The sequence below is a fragment of the Glandiceps talaboti genome, chromosome 2 (genome assembly GCF_964340395.1).
Source record: "Glandiceps talaboti chromosome 2, keGlaTala1.1, whole genome shotgun sequence".
Classification (NCBI taxonomy): domain Eukaryota; kingdom Metazoa; phylum Hemichordata; class Enteropneusta; family Spengelidae; genus Glandiceps; species Glandiceps talaboti.
In genome coordinates, this window is record NC_135550.1 from 10,006,935 (window position 1) to 10,025,787 (window position 18,853).

Sequence of the window (18,853 nt, forward strand, 5' to 3'; positions counted from 1 at the left end):
AATACTCTAATTTTCATCAAAACTCAACTCTGATATGACACACCCCACCTGTACGTGTTTCTACTCCATCATCAAAGTATAAATTTCAAGCTTAATGAATGCAAATCTTCATGATCATTAAACTGTAATACATGCAGGTTGATGTTTCCAATGATTCTACACATATTTACTTGAAAATATATAGGACACAGGTGCTGCTTGTGGCTACATAGGTCTTAGGAGCAGGTCGTGTCATCAAATTCAAACATTGAACAATTTACTTGTTCCGACTCCGAGTGGACTTCCTAGTGAGGTGTTGTATAGTAACTGCCAAATGATTGTATCTGGGTAATTATCTTGAAAGTGGTTATAGGAGATGAATTGTAGGACAGTAAAATATGATTAATTTTCCCCATCTATATTATATTTATCTGTGATCATACCATTGTGTAGAGTGACTGCAGTGTGTAATTATACCATCATACTGTACAGTTATAGAAAAACAAACACGTTCCATGTCTGTGTTGAATGTTTCAATTTTGTAATAAACTGAGGGAAGGTTGAGAATTGAAAGACTCCGAGAGACACCGTGTATTTAAATTTGTCTTGAGTATTTCCTGTTTGATAAATGCCATGGTGTTAAATGTAAGAGGATGTGTCATGCAAATGGCATGATTATTGAAACTTAATGTAGTATTAATGAGGGGATAAATATTTTGAGATTTTGTGTAGGATTTTGTGTAGTATGCATGTACATGTATGTGATAAAAAGATGGCATACATGTAGTGATTTGAATAGAAATTACCACAGCTCTTGTATCTGATGCTACATGTAGGTGTCATGGTGACAAGGTGAAGAGTATTACAAGGTTCATCATAAATGTCACAGTATATAGTACATGTTTATGTAGCATAAAGGTCTTTCCACAGTAACATTTCATTGCTAGCCTCAGAGGTTCAGCTCTACCTTTAAATCGCATTGTAACACTTTCACTGCCAGCCTCACAGAGGTGCAGTAAAAAACACATTGCAACCCTTTCATTGTCAGCCACAGAGGTTCAGTTCTTTAAAACACACTGTAGAATTCACTAGTATCGGTCAGTTCTGCTTTTATGACACCTGTCTGAGGATCTTAGTGGATGTACAGGGGAAAGAATTATGTTGTTTCAGTATGCATGTATCTCAGTACTAGTTTATGTTTATGTTTACAAAAGAAATCAAATCACTCATAGTTTTCCAGTACATTTATTTCAGTATGTGAAAATGATTGTTCATCGGCTCTGGGTTTATATAAATGTAGTTGTGAATAAAAATTGATACTCTCAGGCTTGAAAAATTATTTTAAAATGACTCCAAAATTTTTGTTGATGTCCCATCAGCACTGTCAAGTTTGTAATACAAAATGAGGTCTCATCATGTGCTTCACTCAAGACATGTGGAATAACTTCAATAAAATAGTTGTTTCACAGTTTATTCTAATTTTAAGTGAATTGTGCCTTGCGTAAAGAGACATTTCAGATTTAGAGCAAGGATCCACCTCTTTCGGAAAGAAACATTATGTAGCTAGTCGTCATAAACTGAAAATTTTCATCCTCAACAGCAATTGAGATATTTGCATGATATAAAAATGTTGTATGACGTGTGAACATTAGTATGTCATTCAAGTTACGTTATGAAGCGAAATTGTATCAGAAAAAAATAAGACACAGAAAAAAAGAGGAAATGGCGCTGGTGCATTTTGAAGTCTACGATATTGTTACAAACGATTTCTGATTACACAGTTACAGTAGGTAATGTTGACAGGTGATTGTTGTACCAACTCTGACAATATCAAATTTTCACGTAGAGTGAGTTATAGATAAATTTGTTAAAGCGTTGATTAGTAAAGATGGTGAGTCTCCATAACACCTGAGCCTCTTTCCCCATTGCAACTATTACTCAACAGCATATAAATGGACTTTTACTGTACTGAAAGCAAAGCACATACATAACTCCCCATTGTAAAAGAAACGTCTCCACAGGCACATCCACTTTTTAGTGTTATCAGTCAGTTGAAACAAGTCTAGCACCAAGTATTTTACGGTGAAATGAATATCTTAAATCGTCCTGTAGGCATTGTTGTCATCGGTGTAGGTTCAGACAGTCATCAGTGTAGATGGAAATATCTCAATCATGAAAAGTAGTGGAAATTCTATGGGAGTAAATGTCATTATCTTGTGTGTGTGGTTTAGCAATAGGTATATGACTTCATAATGTAAAAAAAGCCGGGTTCCCAATAGTGAAGTAATGGATTAAATAGTGATGATGACCTTTCAAAAAGTGTTGCCAGAATGGTAAAGATGATGGCATCGTATTCCCTGGATGGTGGTTGCCCCGAGAGCATTACAAAACAAATGGTTGGATATCTTCATTTTGGATAGCCTGAATACAGCTGTCACGTAGAAATACTTACATCCTGTGTTTCATAGAAACATGTACATGCAGTTCAGGAATCAGTCAATTGGATGAATAGTTGTATACCTTTTTACTACACATGCAAGGTATAGATCAAGAGAAGAATGTTTTATTCATGATAAATGATATTGTATGCAGAAGCAATTCATTTCTGTTTTTTCTACCTTTAATATTGAAATTTTCCGAACAATTTTTTTTTTTTTTTTTTTTTAAATCAATGTTCGTCCATCAATAGCTCCATCACCTTGATTTAAAATCACATAGTCAGGATAGCTTACAGGGCAGGAGATTAATGTTTTTGCTTTGTTGATGTTTAAGCCTTATATATTTTATTACAATACTATTACTGTAGGACATATTGCAAGTCATGTCTGTGTACCTCTCGCTATCTGTGTCTTTTTACAAGGTTACACTGTCATAATTTACATTGACAAATGTAACAAGGTTACAAAGCAAGCAGCAAATTTGATTTTGTGTAATTCTGATCAGAGAATGCGTGGTACTTCAAGTGCATGCATACATGTACATAAGTGTACATGTATGTGTGGCTGTTGAAGCTACCCACTCAGAGCAGTTTTCATGCACCCACTTAAAGTGTCATTTTTCAAAGTAAACAAATTACACACTGAAGGTATGGAATTTATTCTCCCCCTATCTTTGTATGTGTGTGTCACCCTTAACTGCTCTGTACTTAGTATTTGATCATAATCCACGCAAAACTCTTTGAAGTCCGTAAACACGGCTGCACTTTGTCCTGGCTGGAAACCTACCTTTCCTTCTTACGTTGCAACATAGAGAGCATTTCTCAAGTTGTATACCCCAGATTGGGACAAAAACAGGTTTGGCATGCAAGTGTCAGATTCTAAGTTTTGTTCCCCAATCATGGGTAAAGGATGATCAGCTCTTGTATGCAAGCTGTTAGTACACCAATCAATCAATCAATCAATCAATCAATCAATCAATCAATCAATCAATCAATCAATCAATCAATCTTATGCAAAGTGTTTAGATGATTATTTATTTTTTTGTTCTCATTAAAAAAATACACAACAAGAAAACGAAAAACCCCCAAAAATATGAATGCTTTTAGCATGATTGTCTCTGTCTTTAACTATCTACTTTGTTTCATATTTCTTTTCTTCTTTCAGAGTTTATTCAGGGCATGTCCCAGTTTAGTGTCAAGGGTGACCGAGATTCAAAATTAAGATGTAGGTATCACCCTAAAACACCTGGTTTCTTTCCCCCCACCCCCACCCCCTCCCCAACCCTCTAACCTGTCTGACCCATTGTGTGACTGAATGTGTTTTATTATCTCTTACAGAATTTATTCAAGGTGTATCACAGTTTAGTGTCAAAGGAGATAAGGAATCAAAATTAAGATGTAGGTATCGGGTATATCAGGTAGTCCAGCCCCAAACTTGGCAGCAAACACATCATATTTTTCTCTCTACCATCTGCTTCCACATGCTACAAGCCAGCAGTCACTGTTTTCATGATTTTTGGGTTTTTTGTTTTTTTTTCGTTCTGGTTTTTTTTTCTGATAATCACACGATTCTGTTGGTGTTTTTTTTTTATTATATTCTGTTTCTTTGTTGATTTCCCTGTGTGTAAATGCATGACCTTACCATGACCTCTCTCATCACTGTTTGTTTAACTGAAACTTGATCAGAGATATAATTGTATGTTAATTTATGCAATTCAAAATACTGTTATTAATATGAATGTGGTCTGACGGCTCTTGATATCTTAGCTTTCAGCAGTTCGGGTTGTGATGGTATTGACAAACAGTTTGACAATAATGAATGCTTGTTTGCATTTTTTTTTCCTTTTACCTTGATTTACTAGGGTTGTGTTTTCATGTATTTTCTTTCAACAGGTTATACGTTTTTTGAACGTTTTTGTTTGTGAAGAAATGAGTTTGTTTTACCAAGTACACAGTATATACTTTACAGCTTTTTGTTACTGTGTAAACTAATTTCTGTTTATTGAGTACATTATATTCAGCTTAAACACAGGATTGAAAGACTTGTGTTCTATTTATAAAGCCTCACAACAGTTCCACGGAGGGAGGGAAATATTACGTAGGGAACTCTTTAAATGGCAAAAGTCAGCAACCAGACCACTAATAGCGTACACAAGTATATTTTCATCTGCTGTTTCCATAGTGACATTCACTTTGATATATGTTACCCGCAACAATATGGTTTTGATGAAGTTCTAGCCGTTCATGTTTCTAGTGTATGTACAAGAGATCGCTTTCTGTACAGGAAGTAAATGCAGAATTTGCCTTCAAATTTAAAACTATTTGTGCTGCAAACACACCAATGATGACAGCAGTACTGAGATGAAGAGAACTGACATAGCTTTGGTTCCCTAAATAATCCAACGTTACAACATCCTACAAGGGTTTTCATGGTTTAACCAAGGAAAATATGAGTGACCTAAGGGGCTTTGTCACTATGAGCTGATAGACAAGTAGTGACAAAACTCCTTAGCTCATGGGTATCTTTCATCTGGATGAAGTAAGGGGGAAATAACTCAGCAAGCATAATTTTTGAAAAAAATGGAAAAGTAATGGTAATGTGAAAGATTTTGTGGCACTGGAGAACCAGTGATGTTCAATGAACAACCAGGGTATTAAAACCCATATTTATTGCTCAAAGATGTTCAACCAGGTTTGCGTATGGCATAATAACATTTGTCACTGGAAGTTGTGCATTGTACAAAATTGGTAAAGCTGTCAGTTTTTTTTTTTTGAAATACTCGTACCGGTGATACAAGTAATAGACTCGTGGCATCTCTCAGATACACAGTAATTCTGGTAGCATTGTATCGCAGAGACAAATATTCATCATCATAAATGTAATAACCATGCTAGAAGCAAAAACAGAGGGAAATCAAGTGTGTAATGACGTGAAATGAGGGATGCACTTTTTTGCCCAATAAGGATGGGAACTGAGCATGTGCATGGGATAGTGCCGAAGCTGAACCTTTGTCTAACATTCCTGTCCTGCATGACAGCGTGGGACCAGAAGTGGTGTCCAACATCTTCATCAGACAAATTACTTGTTTACTTGTGCATGTATCCAAGCACAGTTGGATTGTTAGTTGTGTGTGTACTGATCAGATACATGTACCGACTGATGTTGGGAAGGAGTGGTGTTTAACAATATGATGCTAAAAATGGAATGTGACGTGATTCTTTACATCCTGTTGTAATCATACCTTCAGGAACTTAAAAAAGTGGGTTTCACTTCATGCAAACCCCAAATCGCATACTACAAGTAAAACACATATGTGGGAGTATGATGGTGTCGTGATGGTCAACTTGTTATTTGAGCTGGCTTGTAATTGGCACAGTGCTTGTTGTGGAGGTCTCATGGTTTGTAGAGTGGGCTCATAATCTGCATATTGTTGGTCGTGGCATCACGATGTCCAAATGTTAGAGAGGTTGGCTTGTAATCTGTATATTTTGCTGGTCGTTGAGTGCTGGTGGTCCAATGGCTAGTGGAGCTGGTTTATACATGTTATCTGCTCATTGCTGATTGTGGAGTCATTGAATGTATAGCATGAGATGTCACTCGGATATGATAGCATTGCCTGGTGCTGCTGTCTGAGATAGGGGCCATAAATAATACCAACACTTTGAAAGTACATCTGTGGTGCACTGATAACATGTCTGTCTGAATCAAGTAGGATAGCTTGATGTGTTGGAGATGTGACACCTCATTCTGCGAGGTGCATTCAATACACAAACGGTTTGCTAACTGTTAGCTAACTTTTCCTGTTTAAGTATTGCACCAGCAAACAATGATGTGCATGGATTCTACCATTACATGTCATTTCACCTTTGAATCACCCTTGTCATCAATAAATACCCGAATCTGGTATTATGAGAAGATTTTTGATTGGAATACACTGGCATTTTGTAATCCGAGGACAGCCGCCCACAGGGTGTGATCAAGGCATCCTTTGCACACTCTTTGAATGGTGATGACACTTGCAATTAAAGAAAGAAAGAAAGAAAAGAAGTGTTGATTGTATAGGCCATGTAGAAATATGCATTTACAACTTTGGGAAATATGTCCTGTCTCAAGAAATCTTTACTGTTTATGTCCTGTTATTTTCTTTTGTTTTTGTTTTTTTTTAAAAGATTTTTTTGGCTATGCAAGTTCTCATTGCATGGAGTTTGTGATCAGCTAGGCTTAGCCTGCATGCATCACTTATTAACATTTGAAATTTGGGTGGCTTTGGGTTTGTCATGGTGCTCTAAGAATATCACCAAGTGCTTATTATATCAGTCCAGAGCTTAGTTTCTGCGGCAAGTCTGCAATTGTAGAGAACATTTAGGTCCCAGTGATAATTCTCAGTTAAAAGACAGACGACAGTCTCTTCACTGTCTGTGGCTAAAACAAATGACTTTGTGAAAAATTAATGAAAATGGTTTAAATTTTGGACTAAAAATGAGGAGTCAGAAACTGTGTCATCAAGGAATTTTGGACATTCTCGTAGAGCCAGACTTGCGATTGTATTGTGTTTGAAAAATGTTGGGATACATTTTGTGATTTGGGCTAAGATGGATGTATGATATTTACCATCGTATATAAACAAGAATTGTATATCGGTTGTCCTGCTTCAACTAGCCAATACACAAAATGTCTGTTTTGTTCACAGTTTTCAAATTATTCTCAAAGTAAAAACACAGCCTTCATTATTTTGAGTCTGGGAACTGAAAGGCTAATAATGTTGAGACTAAGATAATAAGCACTTGGTGAAACTTTCCAATATATTATTAGTAAATCTGGTATTAGTAGATCTGGTGATAAAGGTTTACAATTATAATGAATTACTTTCCTTTAGTAATTAACAGCTTTACTTTGTACCAAATGAATAGTGCTAAGATAATAAAGGTATTTCTCTCTCTTGGCTGTCAGCTATATATTAAACTGACTTCTCTTTTTGTAGTTATACATCTTTTTCCTTGTTTGGTAAAGGGAATGACTTTCGATTCATAATCACTTTGTCCCAATTTCAATTCGTCCTACATCAACTCGCCGCAATTTCAACTTGTCCCAATTTCAACTTGTGCCATTATAAACCCATTATGATATAAACTTTTCAAACCGAAGCAAACTTTCTTTCTGAAATCACGGTCTTGTATTTAAATGGTAGTAGGAGTATGGGGATGTTAAAGCGCTCAGTGCAATTAAGCGTGTGGTCCAAGCCCGGGGTCTATGCCTTAGGTAACACTGTGTACCTGCCAGGCCGATGGATATATATTCCTATACCAAGTGTGCATAGCTTGCAGCTGTTTGTTACACATTAGAACATATACTATAAGTCGTCAAGTAAAGAGTCGATCAAAGACTAAAAAAAAAAAAAAAAATTGAAAGTAAAAATTGCTGAGCCTGTAGTGTTCAATCTTCTGAGAGACTTTCGACAATTTGAAATTTGGGGACAAGTTGAAATTTAATAGCAGGTAGGACAAAGTGATCCAACATTGTACTGAGTTACACCGCTGTGTGATGATCAGTTCTGACCATACTTCTTTACAATTTACAGTTGCTTTTCAAATCTATGATATGGACAAGGATGGCTACATAACAAATGGAGAATTATTTCACGTCTTAAAAATGATGGTGGGCAGCAACTTAAAAGACACTCAACTACAACAGATAGTGGATAAAACTATCATAAATGCAGATACAGACGGTGATGGCAGGATATCTTTTCAAGAGTTTTGTGCAGTAAGTCAACTCTTTTGTGTATATTTTAAGTACTATTTTTTATATGTTGACACTTTCATAATTAGCTCCCTCCGATATAATGCATGAAGGAGGCTAGCACTGTAGGGGGTCAATCTGAAGTCCTTATTCCCTCCAAGTACAAAACCAATATGTCAAGATGATCAATCACGCACGCATGTACATATTTATCTGTGTGGCGTTTAAAATATGGCCGCCTTTATAGCAACGTATGTGATAACAATACATGACTTTGACAGTGTCTGAAGAGTAACTGTTATCCTCAGATGAAATTGAATATTACCACCCAGGCATGACATAAAAATAACTATCATTTGATTTCTTTGTTGACAACATAGCTTCTACTCCATGTGCTAATCAGGCATTACTACAGGCGCACGCGAGAATTTCGACCTTTTTTTGTCGTATTATACTCCCCAGCAAGATGTAAACGTGCATTACAGCTATTGGGAATTCTATACACAAAGGATGTGTATGATGTGAATTTTTGCCTGTAGAATATTCTGTTTGACCATGACCTTCATCGTACTGGATGAACTTTAAAATTGTAGTTCCATATATAACCAAATTGGTTACCGTGTTTTTGTGTGTGCAGTTGCAAGTGTATCCAGTTCAAACTGCAAAAGGAAGCCATGCCTAGATATCAGAATCTGTACCAGTGATCACTCTGTAACTGAGTCCCCCATAAATGAACTTAGAAAATCTACTGTGCAATACACATTCAAACATATTTAAAAGCAAGTCTAAGTCGATATGGTGAGGTAGAGATTTTCACAAAGAGGCATTGAAACCAAGTATGGTGTTTTACAAATTTTTTGGTTACCAAAATATTATGTCATATGACTCAGTATCACTTTAACACATACAAATTTCTAGTGAGAGCAGTATGCATTGCTGGACAAAATTTGATAGGAGTAACATTAAAGTATATATATATACATCAGAGTAACCATCAAAAATTGTGAAGTTGCAGTCTATGCCCCCCTTTAATGTAGAATGTGTCCCGGGGACGAATTTCATTGAAAATCAAAGTTATTAAATTTACTACTTTGGTTGATGTCAGTCTACTATTGGATCATATATTATATTTGTATCACCAACCAACCAATGGTGAATATTGTTGAAAGCCAAATAGTCAGCTATCTTAGATAACTTACCAATTTATAAACAGAGTGTAAAAGTTGTACAAAACAGCACGTTACTTCTTTTGCGAATGATAAGAAATTAATTCCCCATTGCCTCAGGAAAGTGAACTAAAAGTACAAACCATTGTCACGCAAATTTCAAAGATGTTTTAAAAGTATAGCTGTAAGGATGTGTTACTCCGTCAACATATTTTCGTAATACCTGAGGCTAAATGTATTGTATTCAATTGAGACGTGTCCCATGCTTTGATTGTTTGTAGGTTCGATTATACACTCTCATCATTTCTAGATTAGGTATTGTAATCTGTCTCTGTTGCAGACAGATACTTATCTGACGTGATGCAGTCACCTCAGCTGGTACACAGTTGTATGCCTTCTTAGCCAGTATCATTGAATATGACACGCTAGTGACAAACAGCAATGTGTGACCCACCAAAATTTAGTAATACCCTATCCTATACAGTAGGGTAATTCACAAGAAAAACCAATTTCTTTCATTTTGATCCACACACACGCAAAAAAAAAAAAAATTCTGTCATTAGACGACACACTTCCTGTACGGTAATGATCAACCAGGCCAAAAAAACAAAGTAATAACTCAATAATCACAAATATAGTTATCACTGAGTAGTTGTTTTAAACAGCTACAAAATGGATTGCTTGATAGTTGTATGTATTTCCCATGGGGGAGGAGTGAGTAAGTAGGGGGAAACACATGACATTTGGCTCTAATGTGTAAAAATCAGAAAAATACAGTACCGTAAAATTAAATTTGCCAAAAAAAAAGTACATCTATGATGGTTTGACTTTTCAGAACTGTAAGGGCAAAGGGTGTAGTGAAGTAAAAGATATTAACAACACCACACACACTTTACTGCTGTGCAGTATAAAATTACATTCTATCTTTTAAGGAATCCATTTATGTTGATTAGGTATAACCAGAAAAAATATAGGGCATGGTGTGCTAACCTTTGAGATGCTTATATTTTATCGTTTTAATAGCTCTATTTCATCATTCTAAACCTCTGTCGTCGTATTGACATTTGATTCTTGTTAACTTGTGATCATTACGTGTATATTGTCCTATAAATGCTTAATTATTGCATCACAGCATTATATGCGTTAAGTCTAGCAATTGTGTAAATAGCTCGTCTGTTAGTTTGAGATCCTGGTAGGTTATAAAAGTCATGGCTCCTTTCCAATGATCTGCCTCATCAATATTGTAACTGATAGCATATATACGTTGAAGATAAGTGGATATCACAACTCGATTTTATTGATGGACCCTTATTAATGATAGCATTGATGTGTTTGATAAAAATTCCCACAGTTAAAACCAACCATATGTAGGTCAACCCTTCACAATACATATATTGATATGTAGACCCCGTGATTTCACAGAATAAATTGTATGACTAATGTTTGTGATATAGAATGTTAAGGATAGCGACATCTGTGAAATCCATGAAATCACAATCTGTGTTGTATTTGATGGGTAGACATTTCAGTGGATTATTATGGTATTTTGGCGTGTGTTACCTGAATACGATTTCAAAGTATAATATATCAATATTTATTTTAAATCTCGTACCCTACAACACTCTATATTTCAGCCTGCTCCTGAAAACAAGCAGGGACTTTTAACATTCACCATTTGAACTACAGCGTACATTGTATTTGTAACTGAATGTCTCTTTATACAGCGCCTAATTAAGTGTTCAACTATTGCACTTTGTCAAGGTTAGCAATAATGAGATTGAACTATTTTGTACGTGTCAAGCCACTTTTTGATAAACAGCGCCCTCGTTGATAGGATAGAATATTGACCATTGTTCCACCTCTGTTACGCTTTTGTCAGGGTGCTGTAATTAAAGACGAGTTCACTGTCACAAGTTTTAATGAATATTATTGAACTTTAATTTTGATGCATTTGATAACAAGTTTGTTAAATTGTCTACTATTATCTTTCTACTGTACACCTTGCTTTAAGCAGTTTCCACTTTGTTGTAAATATTTCTCGATGGACGTATTTCCTCCATTGACAAGAATACAACTCCTAACTTAAGGTAGTATGAGGTTTTGTGAATGGGATAAGAACCTCTAATTCTTGGTACTTTTAATAACGATTTACATCGTGCTAGGGGGTCAAAATTAGGCTTAGGCGGTTGACTTATTCTTACACATGCAACTATAGTAATGCATGAGTAGCACATGGAGCAGAAGTTTATTTTGTCAACCAAAAAGTTAAATAGTCGTTATTCCCATGATGTGTCTAGATGGTAATATCCTATCTGAGGTAACGAGTATTGAAAGAAATTTATGTCACCACATAACAAAAAGTAAGCGACACTTTCATTTTCAAGGAATACACATATGATGCAAATATACCATACAAATACCCAATTGTACCATTATTGAGTGTCCATAGCGTACACATCAACATTTGGTGTATGTTTATAAACTAACCGGTGGTTGTTTTCTTGTCTCTCTCTCTCTTGTTGTCAACAGGTTGTCGGAAACACAGATGTTCACAAAAAGATGGTAGTGGATGTATAACAGAATTAGAAATCTAGTCCCCATTCATTTCATCCCATCCTTTATTCCTTTATAAAAACTAATTCTCTATGGAGTAGGTGTGCTTTCTTCAACAACAACAACAACAACAACAACGAAAAACTACAAATTTCCTGAGCTGCAGTGCAGTTGAAACTCTTTTTTTCCATCTTGTTCTAATGAATTCTAAAACAATTTTGACAATTGTCTCAATTCATACACTCGTTCCATCTTCAAATTTCTTCATTAAGTATCACTTTCGCAATCCTTTTACAAAAGTTTTTTCACATTTTAACTGTATTTAAGAAGTAAAAAGAAAACGACTATTTCCTATTGTTTAAAAAAAAAAGAGAAAGAAAGAAGAACTTTGAAAGGTGTAGAGGGAGAGTGTAATAAGTTAATGGGTTGTTGTAGCATACTATGTGTGTGTGAGATTATTAATGTGTATCATTTTTTGGTGTGCTACACTCTCTCAAACAGTCAACAGCAGATGTGTTATAATATTCTGAGCAGTTGGAACACACCACCGGGCGCACTTTTTCTCTCTCTCTCCAAATTTTAAATTATTTTGAGCGGTAACGTTTTTTGTTTTTTTTTGAGGGGAGACAGTATTTTCAATAAGATTTGTGACAAGAACAGCAACCTGTACATGTACACACTAGAGGGTAGATCAGCAATAATAATAAGATTGTTGAAAACTTTATATTAAAAAAAAATAATAATAAGGGCATGTGACTTCATTCATGGTTTTCATTTGCTGGAAATGAGCATATTGTTTGTGTTCAATATTTCCAACTGGGATTTATCACAATTACCATACTCAGATTGAACAGTCAGATGTACAGTCTTTATATTCAGTAAATTAAGTTGTCTTTCTTTCTTATGTAGGCTTTATTCCAATTTATGTTCCAAACTGCTCAGTTCTGTCCTTAGAACATTCAGTTGTTGTCGGTTGCCTAGCAACAACTTACTACTACCACCACCACCACCACCACCACCACCACCACTACTACTACTACTACTACTACTACTACTATTACTACTACTACTACTACTACTACTACTACTACTACTACTACTACTACTGTTGTTGTTGAATTCAGGGAGGGAAGTGGAGAAAAAAAGACAGGGACTTACTAACCTTGACTGGCTGGCTGCAATGCTAACTCAACACATGCAACTCTAAAAAAAAAACATTGGCCCATGAGAGCATGGCATAGGAAGTTGTAGTTTAGAACTAGCTGTCCTGATGACCTCTGACCCTTGACCCCTCCACTGAAAACTTCCGGGTTATCTCACCATGATTGTTTGGTTGCTTCATTAGAGGATTAGAGGATAAATCAAGCTAAAGGGTGAGGTTTTTTTTTTACTTTGAACTCTGGGACAGGTACATGTACTAGATTAATCATAGGGAAAGTCCCCCCCCCCCCCCCCCCCCCAACAATCCTTACTTTCATTATGACACAGAGCTCAGTGGTTTGGAAGATGAATCAGGTGCCGGCCTCCATTTTGTATATTGTGACGATATTTTGTATTTTCATTCACTGGTCCTCCTCACACTTTTTATTTTTTACAAGAAATATTTCTTTTACCGTTTTGTTACTATTTAGGGTGTTTGACACCCTTTGGCTGGATGTTACCTTGGATATCATTTTTAAAAAACCGAACTCTTTATTGTGGTTTTTTTTTTGTTTCTTTTCGAGTGTTAACATTATATGTGATTTCACTGAGTTTCCTTAAAACCATCCGATATTTTGGTGCTTTGGCAGGGATGTTTATACTTAACAGTTTTGGTAGGAGTGGTCACGTTTGTTTTTACATGTGTTCTTAACTTACTATATGAATAAATCTGAGCTACATTACTGGAACTTAATATTCAGCTTTGGGAAGGTAACATTCCTCTGTATGTATAAATGCAACCTCAACCATGGTTTTTTTCTAGAGATTTTCAAGGGAGTCGTTACGTCGCTCCTTCTAAATCTCGCCGTGTGAATCTTCAATCAATACGTGTTTCATCTAGTTACCGTAGTGATACATTTAACATCACATTTATGCAACTTATAGTGAGCTGCAATCACCAAGAAATACAATTGTAATTGTGTGTTTATGTGTAAAAAAACAAAAAAAGTGGTGTCTGTCTGTGGACTCGCTTCAGTAACACGCGCCAAAGCTTCTGTTTCAGTTTCTATCCATTTTGGTACGCTGTCGTTATCCTTGGATTGGTGAAACCATTCCTTGGGATGCACAAAATCAAGATGTTCTAAGGAACTCTTTTTACGTCGGCAATCTCTTGGCACAAAGGTGAAAAAATGGGGAATATTTTTTTTTTTCTCTCAAGAAAAAGTTGTATGTGTAACTTCATTTTTCATGGTATTATATAATATATGTGTGTCACTGCTCATTCACGTTTTAGATGTAGGAATTATCCACAATAAAAAGTTTACGTGAGTCAATATTGATATAATTACACACTCTGTTTAAGCTGAAATGTTGGCTGTCTTAATTAAATTAAAGGCAGTAGTATCTGACCTATACAGGAGACGGGAATCAAAATTTGAGATTTTTGTACCACTATGTGAGTAACAAGGTAATGCAGCTGGTGAAGAGAAGAATGCGTTTGACATGGCTTACTTTAGCAGTCGTATGCAGATGTCGACACTGTTCTGTGTAACATGGACATCTTTGCTGCATAATTACGGTTTCTTTCATACATCGTGATAATGACTCATTTTAAATGACCACCTATCTGTTTCAAAAGGTCAATTTGCACCTCTTATACAACTCATGCAACCATTCATAGAAGGAAGTAGTAGGCAGATTTTACGTTTTCATATGTCATCTTTTTTGTAGCTGTCAGTTTTGTACAAACAAGTTGAAAAAATTTGCACTCACCAAGTTCTGTAATTTTCACAAAAGTTTGATGTTGCTTCTTCTGTGTTTAACTTAACTTTTAAAGGGGTACATTTGAACTGGAGATATTTGAGGGCTATTTTTGTTGTTACATGGAGACCCAAAGTAATTGATAGTACACTTGACAAAGTAGGGTTTTTTTTTTGTCTCACTGTGTTATTGTTCACCCAGGAAAGGACTGCATAGATGTAGAATGCCAACATTCTGTAATATTCGTGTTGGCTGTGTACATTTTACTGTGATTCCAGCCCAGTTTAAAAACAAAAGGATATTTTTAAAAATGAAAGCAGCATAGAGGGCGCTTGTCTTTCCTTTCCAGAATACCTTTGCAGGGAAAGTAGGTTTTCTGAGTTTGTGATACCTTTTCACATGATCAGTGGAAACAGTTTTCAAAGTATGTAACACATATAGATTTTCTTTTTTTGATCATTATTTTTCCAATTTTTAGCATGTTACCTTTGGAAGCTAATCACGTTCCTCATAAAACACTTAATGTCATTTGCAGTGTATTCTGTAAGATGAAATGAAGAAAAGTACATTACAATGACATTTACCTTTTGTAATAAGGACAGCAAGTGTGAATTTGAATTTTATTATGATATTTGGAAGGGTAAAGACATGCTGCTTGTAGACGAGTAGATTGAAAGAGTCGTCGCTGTCTACACTCCAGTAATCGCTGCCATTACTCATATGTCCAGCTTATGGTTAATCGGAGTGAAAACAACAACGACCCATCTGTCAGTCGTGTAGAAGTGTCGAAAAGTCCCTCAAAGTTATAGTTTTATTCTCTCCATGGACATTAGCAGTCTGCTTAAATGTTCAATATTTTTGGAAGATACCCACATGTACACCTGCTTATTTATTATGCTTTTAGTCGGACGTGATTTTTATCTCGATCGGTAGTTTAATAATATTTTACAAGAGAAACAAGATCAAAGTTATGAAATTCTCTCCGCAGTCTCTTTATCCAAATAAACTCTTCATACGAATGATGATTACGATCAATTTTTTTGAAGTACTTTGTTATTTTTGATTTATTCTGAACACAGTGATTCTGATTGAACAAAAAAAAAAAATTTTCCAGGTGTTAATTTTCTTTTTGATTTGTACTGCCAAGTCTTGATATCCTTTAGGCCGGTTGTCCATTTCCATATTATCTTGGACAATTTTCGGCCTTCGTGCAACTTGCTGTTAATGTAATAATATTTTGAAAAGCTCTATGTCATTATTTTTTTCTTTGTAGAAAGCTTTACTGCTGTAAAGATGTTTATAATTATTAAATGGTTGACACTTTTGTAAAAAAAAAAAAATCCAAAGTTGGTCTGAGATCTTCTTTCCCGCAATGGGGGTGTCCGTGATGTTAGTTAGGTGTTATCTACATATCCATATTGACTGTCCACATGTCTATGCATTTACTTCAAGCCCGAGACTTCAAGCTGCTGCTAGCTAACTTGCTCAATTTATAGCTTGCGCAGTGGCTGTATAGCGGCTCAATGACTAGTACGCATGCACATCCAATATACTATGCGATGTTTTGTTGGTGGTTTTACCCATGGATGCATTGCGGCACAATGACTACACATGCGTGTTCTATATACTATGTGCATTCTCCACGCAGAGGGCGCTGTCTACGATATCATCGTGAGGCAAATAAATCTACTCTGCGCGAGCTTTGCCTTGTATTCAGCTAGTATCATAATTATCATTCACTTATTGTTTGGCTAGGAGGGCACTAGTAGACAACTATTACACATGGCTTTTCAGGGGTAATATAACATCTAATAGTGCCCGAATAAGGCAGGCAATAAGTGTTTTATAACACATCGCATTCTCATGCACATAGTCTTTCCATACTCCAAGCAAATTAACATTCGGACTCCCTAGCTACATTTCAGTAGTGCCCTAAGGAAAATAGAATAGAAATGTGCCCACTCTATGCAAATTTAGGTCACTATGGGTCATAAGTCCATACCACATGGTACGATCTAAGCTAATGACCGAGGGCTGAAAACAAGGTGTTATTTGTATAGTATTTATCCTCGTGTTTCGACTAGAATGTCAATATATATAACCTAGATTCTAGCGTATTTTGGGTATGGAGCCCTCAACGACCAGTTTAGGTGATCACTTCACACGACTTTGCTGTAACAAAGTTACATTTATCATGTTATAAAGGGTTTCTAGCTACATGTACAAACCACACAATGTCATCATAGTGACCGCTATATTTAAATAGCTAGCGCTATCCCCATCCCTATCAACATGATTTTGATAAAACTTTCAAAGGATACGTATTTTAAAATCAGTGGCGTGTCCCACCACCAGGAAAAGAAACAGACGAGTTTTCGAATTCCTTCCGTAAGGGGCGGTATTTTGATTACTACCTTTGTATGTCTGCCTTTCGGTGTTATTATCTGAGCAAAATTGTTTAATCATCATTTATTATGCAAATGAGTCACGTACTACTATACGCAAATAACAATCATCATAAGTCGCGATATCTTTAGTCTCGGCTACCCAGCCTCTCGCTGCTGGGGGCTCTGCCTACGAAACGTTTAGGGGTGGTCTCATAGGCAGAGACCCCAGCGGCGAGAGGCTGGGTAACGGGGACTACAATATCATCAGTATCCACCTAGTTAGATAGTCAAGGATATACAGGATCATAGAGTCACGTCGCTACCGGTGGCGTGATTCCCCGCCTACCTGTAAGTCCTCTGTGATAATTTAACGAATTATAGTTTGGCCGTCCATCGTTGTCAAGTGTAGATTCGCTTGTGGGACCACTGACTGTAAACTTCGTCGTTGGGGGCGTCTTCATCACGCCTTCCCTTCGTTTGTGGAAAGGATGAGAAGAGCGCCCACAACGGCTGATCTTTCAGTTAATGGGACCAGTGAATCAAAGTCCTAACCGACAGCCATGTAGAGCATATTTCAAGGTTTGACCGGAAAGCTGTTCTTTGGCTTCAACTTCAAGTCGCTAGCTTACACATCACACTTGTTAGAGATACTAAGACATTTCAAACAGAGACTTACAAATAGACGAGTAACATGATTTTCCAAAAAAAAGCCACACTTTATTGAAAAAACCAAATGATAAAGGAATTAAATTTTTAATTCATCCACACAAAAAGAATCCATCACTCACGAAATTCATGCGTAAATTTTGCAAAAAATTGCATATAATAGTTATCGAGTTAAAGCGGATGAACTGAACTCGAATACTGTAACTGTCTTGTGTTTTATTTTTTTTAAAAAGGAGATATGGCCCTGGAATCAAAGCACCAAATGTATGCAAACATTTAAACGATAACAAAAGAAGAATAAACTAGCTACTAGATACGATGATTTGTACACGTTTATTGATGACGAATTCGGTACTAAAAATCAACACGTTCAGATATTCACTGGGAATGAAATTTGTTTCTTGTGCTAGGTAAAACTTTTGCAGATATCACTCACCTTTCTAATCACAATATGTACCTACCTACACTTCTAAACGAACAATGGATCTATCAATTTATTGACAACAAAATCTGAACTAAAATCAATCACAGAGTTTGCTCACTACATTGAATAAAATCCCTTATTAATGTGGTGGAAACCGTTTTGTAGAATGGTATCCTTTTTTTGGCGTGATTACAATTATAGAAAAATTCATATTGCCCGATTTGTATTGCCATATATGAGTTGCATTAGTTAAAACATTGTTGACGCCAATCCTCAGCCATCTACTGCAATGTTTATTATATCTCCATGGTTACGAGTTATGTGTACAGGTGATTGTTGCCATAGAAACTAACGTATGCAGTAATCCGGTTGGATTGTTCCATGTTGCACGTGGTACTAAGAATACCATCAGTAAATGGTTTCTATTGACTACACAGTATATTGTGTTATCATAATTTTGTCTGAGTACTTTCTGTGTATAAACAATTAGTCTGTGTCGTCTTCGTCTCAGTACCAGTAGATTAATTAGAAAAATATACAAATTTTAAAACTCAAATTTACAAGTTACCCTTGGTACTGTGCCGAGACCACATTATGTCT

At 36.0% G+C, this 18,853-nt stretch overlaps 1 protein-coding gene across 1 annotated transcript in view; it reads left to right on the forward strand.

Annotated features, from left to right (window-relative positions):
* The window catches only part of LOC144452788 (calcineurin subunit B type 1), a 39,361-nt gene extending 26,443 nt beyond the window's left edge, over positions 1-12,918 (forward strand). The window contains exons 4-6 of the mRNA XM_078143945.1: positions 3,755-3,814; positions 7,996-8,180; positions 11,852-12,918. Coding sequence (XP_078000071.1) covers positions 3,755-3,814; positions 7,996-8,180; positions 11,852-11,899 — 293 coding nt within the window. The 3' untranslated portion in view covers positions 11,900-12,918. The remainder of the gene's footprint in view (positions 1-3,754; positions 3,815-7,995; positions 8,181-11,851) is intronic.
* Positions 12,919-18,853: the final 5,935 nt, after the last annotated feature.